Consider the following 14,972-nt stretch of genomic DNA (forward strand, 5'->3'; position numbering starts at 1 on the left):
GTGATTCTAATAATATTGTGATTTGTAATTTCCGCATTTAGTACATTGCTACTAATGTCTGAACCCAGAAATTTACCCAAACAAGAATTGAAAGACTCTTGACGGGTACAGAAAGCATTTACAAGCTGAGATACTTGCCAAAGGGGGTGTTACTAAGCACTGACCATGCAGGGTGCCCAAACTTCTGCTTCTGGCCCTTATCTTTTTTTGCTATTTTGAAACTGTAAAAGATGTGATGCACCATCAATAACTCTGAGACGTGAGGCGAGATATCGGCTTTTATTGACTGGAAGAAAGAACAAGAAGCAATTAACCACCATGTTACATCCTGGAGACTGAGGCCAGGGCTCAGGCCTCAATCCCTTATACCGGGGTCTGTGGGAGGAGCCACAGGAACAATCAGCGGGGGGGGGGGGGGGGGGGCATGTCCAGACAGGTACATGTAGTTCACCACAAGATGGAAATAAAATGTAATCTTGCTTAAAATATTAAAGAAATGTGTCATCTTTAACTTTATGCCTTTTCTAATCAGGTCATCTTTTACTCGCTTAGCTATTTTACAGTAACAGAAATTTTGACCGGGGTGCCCAAACTTTTGCATATGTATATCCTATGCCTTCCAAATTACTTCCAAAAATTCCAGCCATTGCTGCACTGTTTTCTCCCTACCCGTGTTCTTTTTAAATCAATTTTGACCAATTTTTCTCTCATGCCTCTCTAATTCTTTTTATTCCACATTTGACTTTAACTTCTCCTTCTCTAATGTTGGGGTGAATTTGATCACATTAAGATCATTTACCCCTGAAAGTTCTTTGAAATTCAGTGACCTAATTAATTCCGGTTCATTACAACACCCAATCCTGAATAGCTGATCCCCAACTGGGCTCAACCACGAGCTGCTCTAAAAAGCATCTTGTAGGCATTCTAGGAATTCCTCCTCTTCAAACCAACACCATCCTGATTTTCCTAATCACCTGCATGACAATCCCCTATGACAATTGTAACATTGCCCTTTGGCACGCATTTTCTATCTCCCATTGTAATTTCAGGACCTCATTCTTACTACTGTTTGAAGGTCTCTGTACAATTCCCATTAGGGATTTTTTTTTTACATTTGCTGCTCTTTAATTCTACAACTTCCAACCCTTTGCCACCACTTTCTAATGATTGTATCTAATATTTTACCAACAGAGCCACACAACCCCACTACCAGCTTGTTCTTGTCTTGTTCTTTCAATAAATATATAAGTATCTGAGAAACAAGAGGACCTGCAGATGCTAGAAATCTAGAGAACTACACACAAAGTGCTGGAGGAGCTCAGCATGTCAGGCAGCATCTATGGATGGGAATCAACATTTCAGGCCAAGACCCTTCACCAGGACTCTTGATACCCACATATCTGGAATATCAACAAGCAAAGAAATAGAACGTAGTGCAAAATAGGGAAAACATTTGAAAAAATGTAGTTCACACCTTAAGAAGTCTTGTCAAACAGAGCTCACTAGTTAACAAATACAACAAAGGCAATAAACACTTTCTTCAATACCGGCATTGACTTATTAATAAGAAAAATATATTTGTCCCATTTCAATCAGTACAACTTACAAAGGTAAATAAGAACTTTAGAAAGCTTTAGAAAAGAGTATTTACACTGAAACTCACTTAGATTAACACGACCCTGGACAGAAGGAGGAACAGGAATAACACACGAGGAAAGATCACACAACAGTCAGATAAAACTTCTATATTTTCAAGAAAAATGAACTGGATTCAGCACTCCATGTGTGTATATACAGTTGTGATACGGAATACAGATCAGAAAAATTAACTGAGAGGCCAACTCAGAAAAATAAATCATCACTCTGGAAGAAATCATTAGCAGGTGGTATGAGTATGGCATCGCAACAATCTCAGCAGATGAGATGTTGACAAGGAAGCATCGAGCACCTGACTGACAGTTGGACTCCTCTTACCAGAAACAGAGGGGTTCCTTGCAGGAATACAAGACAAGCTGGTTAACAAAAGGGGAAAATAAAATCAAAAATACATACAATATTGTTTGTATTGAAAGCAGTAAGTGCTGGAAATGCCAAGAGAAACCAGACACAATCCAACACATTCCAGGATCCAGCAGGAATTTAACTCAAACTGATTACTTATAAAGATAAAATATCATTCAGCAAATTCTTGCTTTAAAATACTGACTCATGATTGCCCTCCATCACTTCAGACAAGCCTGTAAGTTCAAGCCTGATCCAGTTTCAGAGTCAAAATCTTACAAATGATATGATAATCAATACATTGTTACAGATAGGACAATCTATAATAACTATCCAGACATAATATTACAGGATAAACAAGCAGGAACAACACCCTCAATAATTGAAACCATTCCAAACACATAGATGTCACACGGGTATAGTTTGTTATCAGTCAAACCACCAAAAGATTTTCTCCATCAATCTGCTTCCAAATGTTGCTACTCTGTCATTTGTTGCCATACCCCACTGCTGATTCCCTTCTCCTCATCATATGTTCTTACCCCAACCATCTTCCAGAGCCCCAAACTCTGCCCTGTGCAGATTTGTCTCTGGTTTCTGACCCTGCTCCATTGAACATCCTGCTTACCATTCTGCTTTCAGTCTTTGGAAGACAGTGGTGTTTTCTAACAACCCTTTAGAAGCAGAGAAAATGACCAATAATGTGGTAATGAGCCATGAGTAAGGAGGGTAACTCCAAAATTAATTCTTCCTCAGTCCAGAGATTTCAGGGGTAAAGAACATCTCAGACAGAACTGCAGTCAGCTTAACTTCTTCAGTCTGCAGAGAATTCAAGGGAAACCTCTTCACAAACAGATTGGTGACTGTTTGGAACCCATCACTACAGACAGAGGAAGAGGTGAACAACAGGGGAAGATTTAAGAGGACTGTCCTGGAACAGAATCACTGGCAGGGTTCAGCCAGCCTGTGGTGACTCTCTACTGTACAATAGGTGTAATGTAAATTCAGTAAGTACCAAGGACAGGGTTTAAAATGGAACAGATTTATTTGTCTCAGATGCAGAATATTAAACTCCTGTCCCAGTAAAGTTGAATGTGCAGCAGGAGAATCTCCTCCCATCCCCAGTGACCAGGGTGCAGAACTGGGTGTGGTGAGCAGCAGCAATAATCGCAGAGTTCAGCACTTACAGTCACTCTCAAAATAGCATTCAGCAATGGTGATGGACAAATATCCAGCATGAAGCTTTTTGAAACTTTCTCCCCAGTGTGAACCCGCTAGTCTGTCACAAGTGTAACACGCTGTAAGGTTTCACTGCTGATGTAATGGTTTCTCTGTAGCAGCAATATTTAGGTTATGACTAGTGATAACAGGGTTTTGGAGTGCAAGGCTTTCCGATGGCAGAATTTTTTTTTTCTTGTGAGTCTGGAAGAGAGATTATTGTGTTTTTTTGCTGGGGAGAGATGAGAAGATGTGAACGGAGAGAGGGGGCCCTTTTTTCTTTTGATTTCTTTACTAACCCTATAGTCAAAGAATGAATTATAAAGATCAATCATTAAATCACATACTGTGTATCATTTGTTATTTCAGGGTACTTAGTTATAACATGGGACACACCACACAGCATCCACCCAAACGAGATTTCTTATGTTTGACCGGGCTGAGTGGCTATCGCCCCCATATATTAAGCTGCTAGCCGAAGCGAGATTTACATCAGGTTAGATGAATGACTCCATTTCCACGTTCACAGCAGCTGATTTGCCTCTTCCCATTGTGAACCAGGTAGTGTGTCGTAAGGATAGATAAGTGAATGAATCCCTTTCCACATTCACAGCAGGTGAACTGCCTCTTCCTAGTATGAACTCAATGATGCACAATTTGGTTGATTTGGCCGAGAGAAACTTTTCCCAAAGTCTGATCAGTTGATCAGCCTCTAATCAGTATGAACTCGCTGGTGTCTCTGTAGTTGAAATGACTGAGTGAATCGCTTCCCACAGTCTGAGCAGGTAAACGGCTTCTCCCCAGTGTGAATTCGCTGATGTACCTTCAGTTGGGGTGAACAAGTGAATCCCTTCCCACAGTCTGAGCAGGTAAATGGCTTCTCCCCAGTGTGAATTCGCTGATGTACCTTCAGTTGGGATGAACTAGTGAATCCCTTCCCACAGTCTGAGCAGGTAAATGGCTTCTCCCCAGTGTGAATTCGCTGATGTACCTTCAGTTGGGATGAACAAGTGAATCCCTTCCCACAGTCTGAGCAGGTAAACGGTTTCTCCCCAGTGTGAATTCGTTGATGTACCTTCAGTTGGGATGAACTAGTGCATCCTTTCCCACAGTCTGAGCAGATGAACGGCCTCTCTCCAGTGTGAACTCGCTGATGTACCTTCATTTGGGATGAGCAAGTGAATCCCTTCCCACAGACTGAGCAGTTGAACGGCCTCTCCCCAGTGTGAACTGACTGGTGTACCAGTAGTGCGTGTGACAGAGTGAATCCCTTCCCACAGTCTGAGCAGGTGAATGGCCACTCCCCAGTATGAACTGACTTGTGTACCAGTAATTCGTGTGACTGAGTGAATCCCTTCCCACAGTCTGAGCAGGTGAATGGCCTGTCCCGAATGTGAATTCGCTGATGTTCCTTCAGATGGGATGACCGAGTGAATCCCTTTCCACAGTCTGAGCAGGTGAACGGCCTCTCTCCAGTGTGAACTCGCTGATGTACCTTCATTTGGGAAAAGCAAGTGAATCCATTCCCACAGTCTGAGCAGGTGAATGGGTTCTCTCCAGTGTGAACTCGCTGATGTCCCTTCAGTTGGGATGAGCAAATGAATCCCTTCCCACAGTCTGAGCAGGTGAATGGCCTCTCTCCAGTGTGAACTCGCTGGTGTCTCAGTAGGTGAGATGCCTGAGTGAATCCCTTTGAACATTCCGAGCAGATGAACGGCCTCTCGCCAGTGTGAACTTGCCGGTGTGTCTGTAGTTGACATGATCGACTGAATCCCTTCCCACATTCTGAGCAGGTGAATGGCCTCTCCCCGGTGTGAACTCGCTGGTGTCTCTGTAGTTGAGATGACGCAGTGAATCCCTTCCCACAGTCTGTACAGATGAACGGCCTCTCCTGAGTGTGAACCAACTTGTGTCCCAGGAGGTCGATTGACCGAGTGAAGCCCTTCCCACAGTCTGAGCAGGTGAATGGCCTCTCTCCAGTGTGAACTCTCTGATGTACCTTCAGCTGATATGACTGAGTGAATCCCTTCCCACAGTCTGAGCAGGTGAACGGCCGCTCCCCAGTGTGAATTCGCTGATGTACCTTCAGTTCCGATGAGCAAGTGAATCTCTTCCCACAGTCTGAGCAGGTGTATGGCTTCTCCCCAGTGTGAACTCGCTCATGTACCTTCAGGTTGGATGATGAAATGAATCCCTTCCCGCAGAATGAGCAGAGGAACGGCCTCTCCCCAGTGTGAACAAACTTATGTCCCAGTAGGTCGGATGACCGAGTGAATCCCTTCCCACAGTCTGAGCAGGTGAACGGCCGCTCCTCAGTGTGAACCCGCTGGTGAGCCATGAAGTCAGATGACCGTGTGAATCCTTCCCCACAAATTTAGCAGATGACCAGCCTCTGCCCGGTGTGATATACTGGTGTGTCCACAGGTGGGAAGACCGACTGAATTCCTTCTCACTCACAGAGTAGGTGAATGGCCTCGTCCCAGTGTCAACTTGGTGATGTCCCTTCAGTTGAAATTTCCAAATGAATTCATTCCGACTGTCTAAGAAGATGAATGGGTTTCCTCCCTTGTTTAAAATGTCAGGCGTGCCAGTCAGTCAGATGATTGAGTGAATCCCTCCCCACAGTCTGAGCAGGAAGGATGATCGAGGAAATCCTTTGTTCCGCTTCTTAAATATCTGGATAGAGACAGCAAAACTGGTGTGTGGTGTTCGAGATTCCCATAGATTAATTCTTTGTCATTTTTAACCTGTAAAAAGATATACAAAATCCATCAATGGGTGTAGGACAACATTTCAGATGAGATCACTTGAGTTGTCACGGTGTGATCTGGCAACACACTCTTACAGTGAAGTTCAACCCGAGTTGGAGAGAGAAATCATCTTCTAACTGGGCAGAGAGCTGGTATCTGGAATGACCACTAAACTCTCAGATGTTCTTCCTGTGTCTCTAAGAATGGGGGATTTCTGCCATCTCCAAACTGTGACCTGACTCAGTTTGACTCTCTCCATTGATATTTTTCCCTGTTTACTGAGCTGCATGGGTGCCTGGCCCCACAGCAACTTAAATACTCACACACAAAAAGCCAGCAGCGCATTCCATGCACCCACCACTCTCTGTGTAAAAAAAACTTACCCTGACATCCCCTCAGCATCGATTTCCAAGCATCTTAAAACTCTGCTCCCTTTTGTGAGCCATTTCAGCTCTGGGAAAATATCCTCTGGCTATGCACACAATCAATGCCCCTCATCATCTTATACACCTAAAAAAGGGTCTTAAGATAAATAAGGACATACCACATTATACGTGATTGAGTTCATCTGCACGTTCACACAACCTATGTAGCAGACCTGTAACAGGTAATGAAGGATTTTCTCACCAAAGCTTTTGCACATTGTCCATATGTGGTTTGCTTACTAAACTATGCTTTAAAAAGTCAGATTTGCAAATATCACTCCACTTCTTCCCACTTGCAAATTCTCCAGCAACTTTTGCATCGCCACAACACACACAGGTAACACCAGTTTCTATATTGGACATAAATATTTCCGCTGAACCCACCAGAGGAATTGAGGATATATTAAAAAAAAATCATTTTGAACCTATGTAATCTCTGACTAAAAGAATAATTGGTACTGAATAGGAATTTTGAACTGAAGTGAACTCAGTCTTCAGCATTTAGCTAAGACAGGCTCAATACCAGTTCTCTGCAGCTTGCAGAGAGACACACTGAGAACTGATAACATTATACATTGTACTCTCATTAGCTGATAACATTATACATTAGCTGATAACGATTGTTCTCTTGTTTGAGTAAATGGAGGAGGACTCAGTGATAGGACAGGAATGAACTTCTGTTTGAAATTAAGCCAGGGCCTTGCAAAGGGAATAACTGACAAGGACTGGACAGTACATCCACCTGTAACTAAAACCTTGATTTAGCAAACTCTCAATTCTAATAATTACGTTTTGCACCAACAGACTTGTTGGGTGTACCAGTTCAAATAACATCTTGCAAAAGTAATGTATGGGCTTGCTATGTACAAGTATACAGCTGTAACCTGAGTCAATAACAAGTCAGTCCACTTGCTAAGATAGTGGCAGTGCTTGCATGCCTTCCCTTTGACAACTGGGTCTCAAACTCCTGCAGGAGAATGCACAATAAACTGTGGTGATGATAGGAAACTGGGCTTCTGTGTATTATTTGGATTCAACTTTTAACATTTGTCATCATGAACAGGATCCCAATACAGGGAGTGCCAAGCAGACGGGCTGAGCAAATGGCTGGACCACTCTGGGGACTGCAGAGACTGACCGGGTGCCCAATAGTTATTTTAATTTTTGTCGCTGTCCGTTAGTTCCTTCGCAGGTACAGTCCCTCGTGGCAGGAGGCAGATCTGCCATGTAAATTAATCAATTGCGCAGGATGTGCCAGCCGGGTAAAGTTACCCGATTGATAATTGAGCAGGAGGCTTTGTGCCGAGTAAATGACAAAGAGAACATGGGTCAATTGCAGTCGATTTAGAGTTTTCCAGACAAGGAAAACGATTTTCAAATGTTGAGTGCAGCGCTGAATAAGAAATTGGGGAACAATATGTGGCCACTGGGGGGGAACCTGGGATATTACCTCATGAGAACAAGCAGTAAATTTGATATGGAAAATGAACTGTGGAATGAAGTGGAAATTGTGGTAAAGGGAATGGAAGGAAAAGCAGATGTGCAGTGGAACGGTATGTTATTAGCAAGTTGGAGTAAGAATGCATGTGACAATGGGATAGAGGTATGACCTGCAAAGGTTGGGTGATGCTAAAAGTGAAGTGTGAATGGGTGCATGGATGCCGAAAACGAGAGCAGGAAAAACAAAGTAAGCAAACCAAGGCCGGCCTAGATAGGAGAGAAGGGCAGGAACATCAGACAGACAGACAGATATACTTTATTGATCCCAAAGGAAATTGGGTTTCATTACATACTGATAGGGAAACAAGGGATCCCAAACCCATGTCTGTCATACCAACCCTGTTTGAGGACAGTGACCATGATGAGGAGTGGGCACCACCCGTACCTCTCCTACCTTGCCAGGGGCCAAGTGCACCCATTGCCCCAAAACCCCAATGGTGACTGCTCGGGAAACAGGGAAGGGAGGTTCTCTTTATGCTCAGATCCCGAATGGGAATACTGAGGATTATTTCGAGACAGGGAGGGAAGAATCCAATAAAACCACAGAGTTAATGGCTCCACAAAGACAATTACCCACCCGAATGCTGCCCAATCCACGAGCAGGAGGAGGGAGAGCCCTCAGTGATTCCTGTGTATGCACCCTGGAAGCCTCAAGAAATGATAATGATCATGAATCAGGCCCCAGACAGAAGAGAAAACCCAGCACAGTTTGCTCAGTGCGTCCGCAGTACAAAAATGTTTACTGCGACTCCACAAGATTTATTTGGTCTCTGCTGCATGACGAGGGGTGAAAATGGAAGGCAGATTTGAGATACCAAAGCTATCAGGAGTTACAGGTGGGAAAACATAATGAGAATGAACAGACAGGCCAGATTATTCAAGCCTTGGAAAGGGCTCTCCAACAACCTGTAAACATCACTAAAGTACTTGAATGCAAACCTAAGCCTGGGGAATCAGGACCAGACTATTGGGAGTGATTTGTGGCCTGCTACGGCACCTGCACAGGAGACCAAACATTTAATGATTGGAATCTGTCCCCCCAGTTCAATACCCTACTGCTCCAATGCTTACCAACTGAGTTAGCCAACATGATTAAAACAAATAATATGGATTGGCCTGACAATGACCGAAATCGAATGTGATGAGCTTTGACATATCATTCTGACCCGACTTTCGAATCCTGATCAACCCTGAAGGGAACTAATATTAAAGGTGACTATGTTCAGTGGAAAGGAGGATGTGAGTGGGCGACATCTGGGGATCAGAAATGGGAACAAAAACCTACCAACGGACAGGTGGGGACAACAACCCGTTTAGAAATTGACAAGCAAGGATGCCTCCTACTGTGAGTTCCACCCCTGAGGAAGTGCCCAATGTAATATTGCAAGTTGCTGGAATTTCATTTCTGTTTATGGCTGATGTGGGGGCAATCACAACCACTCTCGATCAGGAAATAGTATTGGAAAAGGGATTCCAGCTATCATACGCTACAATCACTCTGTCTGGGTTCGATGACACGGAACACACATATTCACGTACATGACTACGGGAAATAATTCCCACTACGGCCTGCCAGAGATGCTGAGCTCTGACAATGGCCCACACTTTGTGGTGAAAGTAAACAAATGGGTATGTAACAAACTAGCTATCAAGCAACAATTCCACTGTGTACACCACCCACGGGCTGCTGGCAGAGTGGAAAGAGCCAATGGCACTCTGAAGAGTAAACTGGCCAGACTAACAGTGGAGACTGGACTCACTTGGTTGGAGGTCCGACCATTAGCCCGAATCCACATGAGGGTTACCCCACAGGGGAAAACAGGGTTGTCACCAGCTGAAATCATTTCTGGACGGCCCATGAGGACACCCTGGGAACAAAGTCTCAGGATTAAAGCCAAAGTGAATAAGAATAAGGAACCTTGGTTCTCGATGGATATTGGGACTCTGATAAAGAAGAGAGAGATGCATGACATGTGTAAGAAACAGGGAGCAAACAAGGTACTTGAGTAGTATAGGAAGTGCAAAAAAATACTTCAGGAAGAAATCAGGAGGGCTGAAAGAAGACATGAGGTAGCGTTGGCATTCAAGGTGAAGGACAGTAAGAGCTTCCACAGGTTTAGTAATAGCAAAAGGATAGTTAAGGAATCAAATTGGTCTTCTTGAAGATCAGAGTGGTCGGCTATGTATGGAACCAAAAGAAATTGGGGAGATGTTAAATGTTTTTTTTTGTTTGTGTCTGAATTTACTAAGGAAACTGGCATGGAGTCAATGGAAATAAGGCAAACAAGTATTGAGGTCATGGAACCTATACAGATAGATGAGGAAGAGGTGCTTGCTACCTTGAGGCGAGTAGATAAATTTCCAGGACCTGACAGGTTATTCCTTGGGACCCTGAAGGAGACTAGTGTTGAAATTGCAGGGGCCCTGGCAGATATATTTAAATATCATTATCTACGGGTGAGGTGCCAGAGATTTGGAGGATAGCTCATGTTGTTCCGTTGTTTAAAGCAGGCTCTAAAAGTAATGTGGGAAATTATAGGCTGGTAAGTTTGATGTCGGTCATGGGTAAATTATTGGAAAGAGTACTAAGAGATAGGATCGTCAATTATTTAGATAGACAGGGACATATTAGGGAGAGTCAACACAGCTTTGTGCATGGTAGGTCATGTTTAACAAATATATTAGAGATTTTCGAGGCGGTTACAAGGAAAGTGGATGAAGGCAAGGCAGTGGATGTTTACATGGACTTCAGTAAGGCCTTTGACAAGGTCCCGCATGGGAGGTTAGTTACGAAGATTCATTCACTAGGTATACATGGTGAGGTAGTAAATTTGAATGGGAACTGAGAAAGGGAGAAGTCAGAGAGTGGTAGTGGAGGATTGCTACTTTGAGTGGAGGACTGTGACTGGTGGTGTGCCACAGGGATCAGTGCTGGGTCCAATGTTATTTGTCATCTGTATCAATGATCTGGATAATAATTTGGTAAATTGGATCAGCAAATTTGTTGATGATACAAAGATTGGAGGTGTAGTGCACAGTGAGGAAGGTTTTCAAAGCTTGCAGAGGGATCTGAACCAGCTGGAAAAATGGTAGATGGAGTTTAATACAGACAAGTGTGAGGTATTGCACTTCGGAAGGTCAAACCAAGGCAGAACATACAAGATAAATGGTAGGGCACTGAGGGGTGCACTAGAACAGAGGGATCTAGGAATACTGATACAAAATTCCCTAAAAGTGGCATCACATGTAGATAGGGTAGTAAAGAGAGCTTTTGGTACTTTGGCCTTTATAAATCAAAGTTCTGAGTATATGAGTTGGAATGTAATGGTGAGGTTGTATATTGCATTAGTGAGGGGGAATTTGGAGTATTGTGTGCAGTTTTGGTCACCGAATTACAGGAAGAATATTAATAAGGTTGAAAGAGTGCAGAGACAAGGATGTTGCTGGGACTTGAGAAACTGAGTTACAGAGAAAGGTTGAATAGGTTAGGACTTTATTCCCTGGAGCGTAGGAGAATGAGGGGTGATTTGATAGAGGTGTATAAAATTAGGATGGGTATAGATAGAGTGAATGCAAGCAGGCTTTTTCCACTGAGGCTAGGGGAGAAGAAAACCCAGAGGACATGGGTTAAGGGTGAAGGGCAAAAAGTTTAAAGGGAATATTGGAGGTGGGGGGCTTCTTCACAACTGGGTCTGACGGGTTCTGGCATAACTGGTTCGTCTGGGCACATTCTGTCTCACTCCCAACTATTTTGTACCTTCCTTTGCACAGGTATGTAATGTCTAAAGGACCAGTGTTTGAGTAAATGAGACTCACCAAACTTTCTCCTGACTGAATCACTGGAATCTCCGAGTCAGATTGGTTCTCTCCAGTTTATGCTCTCAGTTCTCGGGCTGGTTCACTTGTTGCTGTTCCCTTGTCTTCAGTCGTGGTTTTTCTTCCAATAAATCTCTCACTGCAGGTCTAACTTTAACATGAAAGATAATGAAGCACGTTAACAATGAAAAGGAGGACCAAACATTTCTGCTTAATGTTACTAGGAACAAAACTCACTGAAATTTAAACATTGAAGGAAAATATAATGATCTCAGTGAACAATATTTTATTGTCCCTCACATGACACAGACGATACGGGATAAGGAGCCATCATTCAGTCATGGTAAGACACAAGACACAGGAACAGAATCAGGTGATTCGATCCATCTGGTCTGTCCCACCATTCAACCAGGGCTGATTTTTATTCCAACACCATATTCCTGTCTTCCTCCTGTAACCCTGAAGCTACTCAGCAATCATCAATATATTAATCTGTCACAAATATACACAAATGGCAGCCTCAAACAAATTCTGTGGCAACAAATTCCACATATCAGACATCTTTTAGCCAAAAAAAATTTCTTATCTCAGTTTTAAAGGGAAGCATCTTTATTCTGAGACTGTGCTGTCAGATCACAGACTCCCTGTCTGATGGAAACATCCTCTCCATGCCCACTGTATCCAGGCTTTTCAGCATTCGGTAGGTTTACTTAGCCACACCGTCCCTCTGAACTCCATCGAGCACAGGTCAAGAACCATCAAATGCTCCTCACACGTAACACCGATCATGAGATTATTCATGTGAACCTCATTAGCAACAACTGCATTGGCCACATTTCCAGGGATAAAAGACAAATTGGTTCCAGCAAGTTGTGCTTCCTTTACTGTTATACTATCACTCCATTTCCAGATTAAAACAGGACCATTTCAGGAAATTTGTATTACAGATCTTGTCTTGTCTATACTGGACCGACCGCGGTCGCTGGGCTTGCAGGAGTAACGTGTGGCTCTGCTCTGCTGCGTGGAGCTGAGGCTCGAACCATTCTCCCCCCAGACTTCCCAGTCCCTCGGTAAAGCAGGCAGTGAAATCAAAGATCCCCACAACCTGGGACGTTCTCCTTTCTCACCCACCCCAGTCCGGGAGAAGACACAACAGCCATACAGCTCCAGGACAAACGCGAGGAGCTTCAGGAAGCGAGACGAGTTCGGGGAAGTTAATGGGACACAGTGGCCAAAATCACACCACGTGATCTGGCGTCACGACGCGGAGGGCGGGGCGATTCTGCGGCACACAGCCTCACGTGACCTGTCGGCCGGACTTCCATTTCAATTCTGCGGAAACAGACAGCCTGGGCTCCTGGTTTGGATCGTTCAATGCAGATTAAGTGGAGTTGACACATTTCTGACGAGCCCAGACAGTTGGGAAACAAATGAATTCCTGGCCCTCAGTTCGGGGCTCACGGCCAACATCGGATCTCCCCGCTCGGGATCGGTCTCAATACTCACCGATGGGAAAGTGATATCTTCGGCCCGCAGACAGTGATCCCGACGGGAGAGACGAAAGTCTTTCCCGATAACACAGCCGACCCACTTCAGCTCTGAGCGGAGAGGATAACACCGTCCACCCGGAGACTGTGAACATGCGCGAAGAGATTGTTACATCATCGGGAGGCGGGGCCTCGGAAACAGACGCGCAGATGCTGCCAATCTGCGGTTAAATGGGAGGGGCAAACGGGATCACGTGTCAGGATTGGCGACACCTCCCCCCCTCTCCCAGGCAGAAACTGCAGCTACTCATTAGTCTGTGGAAAGAAGCAAACTTGCCGCTCACATCTCCTCTCACCTTAAATGTATTAGACATTTCAACCCCCAGGAAAAATATATCGTCTCTCCACTCTATCTATTCCTCTCGTAATCTTATAATCGTCCATCCAGTCTCACCCCAGCCTGCGCCGCTCTGGAGAAAACAACACAAGTTTGTCCAGCCTCTCGTTATAGCTCATGCCCTCTAATCCAGGCAGTGTCCTGGTAAACCTCTTCTGCGCCCTCTCCAAAGCCCCGACATCCTTCCGAGAATGGGGGCGACCAGAACTGTATGAAACACTCCAGATGTGGTCTAACTAGTTTTATAAAACTGTGTTACGAACTGTAACGTTTTAGAAACGAACCAGCAGCAATAGATTTCACACCGGAGTCTGGTTTTGATGTTAAAACCATTCTCTTTATTAGTATATAGTAACTTAATGAAATGAAGGAAAGTTGAAAGTGTTAAGTGTATATATGTGTAAATGTAATTCCCAGACTATCGAGGCTGATGGAACAAAGCTTAGAGTCTTGAGATGGTAAAGTAGGAAAGTTCAGTAATCCATGGAATAAATGATGGGAGAGAGATATTTGTGATCCAGGGTGAAACGTAGAGAAAAGGCCGTTACTTCAAAATAACCATCGACGACGTTCTTATCCGCTGAATCCGTCCACATACGAGTTATCAGCGAAAGTGACCTGTCACAGGAATACCGTCTTCCAGGGGTTACCACACAACATACCCAGGCAAGGGTTAACACAAGATATTCCACAATCCACTCCTATGGATTATACGAAGTGACAGCCACAGACATTCGTTGTGGTTCCGTGTACCGATGATCAACCCACTCTTGTGGGCATAGGAGAGTTCCAAGCCTCAGCTGCGACTAACTGAAGCGATCAGCTTTTCCAGTCTCTCTCTCGCTCTTTAGACTGGCCGACTGCCTGTCTGCAGATCGCTCTCTCTCTCTTTCATGGTTCAGTCCACAGTCCATAGTCCCGCCTCCTTGGAGTCCAAGATCCCTCTGATCATCAACACTGTTCAGGATTTTGCATTTAACGGTGTACTGTCGCATACATTCGACCTACCGAGCTGCCAAGATGATCATCACTAATCAAATCTCACTGAGATTTCTCAGGACCTGTTGAATTTATTGCCAATTGCACAAGAACGGGAAGGTACAGGTACAGAGAAACACTGACTTATGGCAGCATCACAGGCAAGTACATTCAGATAACACACGGAACACGAATTATACGATTCTCTGTCAGTAACAATCTATAAACATGTTTTACGTCATTAACAATATTTAAAATACATTATGTCATGATCAATAATAAGATGTGCATTTTGTGTCAATAACAGACTGGGAAATGTTGAGTTTGGTCCCTGTCTCCATTCCTCCTGTAATCCACAACCAGCTCCTTTGTTTTTGTCACAATGAGGGAGAGATTGTTT

At 44.1% G+C, this 14,972-nt stretch overlaps 1 protein-coding gene across 3 annotated transcripts; it reads right to left on the reverse strand.

Moving 5' to 3' along the window:
• Positions 1-1,730: 1,730 nt before the first annotated feature.
• LOC132388096 (zinc finger protein 420-like) lies at positions 1,731-14,777 on the reverse strand. 3 transcript variants are annotated; one of them, XM_059960452.1, is made up of 3 exons: positions 13,217-14,777; positions 11,711-11,857; positions 1,731-5,966 (listed from the first exon to the last, which is right to left on the reverse strand). In XM_059960452.1, the coding sequence occupies exon 3, from the start codon at positions 5,555-5,557 to the stop codon at positions 3,932-3,934; it is 1,626 nt and encodes a 541-aa protein (XP_059816435.1). In that variant the 5' UTR covers positions 5,558-5,966; positions 11,711-11,857; positions 13,217-14,777; the 3' UTR covers positions 1,731-3,931. The 3 variants fall into 3 exon arrangements, with proteins under 3 accessions (XP_059816435.1, XP_059816434.1, XP_059816436.1); XM_059960451.1 differs by having other exon boundaries at positions 11,711-11,861; XM_059960453.1 differs by lacking the exon at positions 13,217-14,777 and adding an exon at positions 12,842-12,904.
• Between the last annotated feature and the right edge of the window lie 195 nt (positions 14,778-14,972).

The sequence above is a fragment of the Hypanus sabinus genome, unplaced genomic scaffold (assembly GCF_030144855.1).
Source record: "Hypanus sabinus isolate sHypSab1 unplaced genomic scaffold, sHypSab1.hap1 scaffold_264, whole genome shotgun sequence".
In the NCBI taxonomy this organism is placed as follows: domain Eukaryota; kingdom Metazoa; phylum Chordata; class Chondrichthyes; order Myliobatiformes; family Dasyatidae; genus Hypanus; species Hypanus sabinus.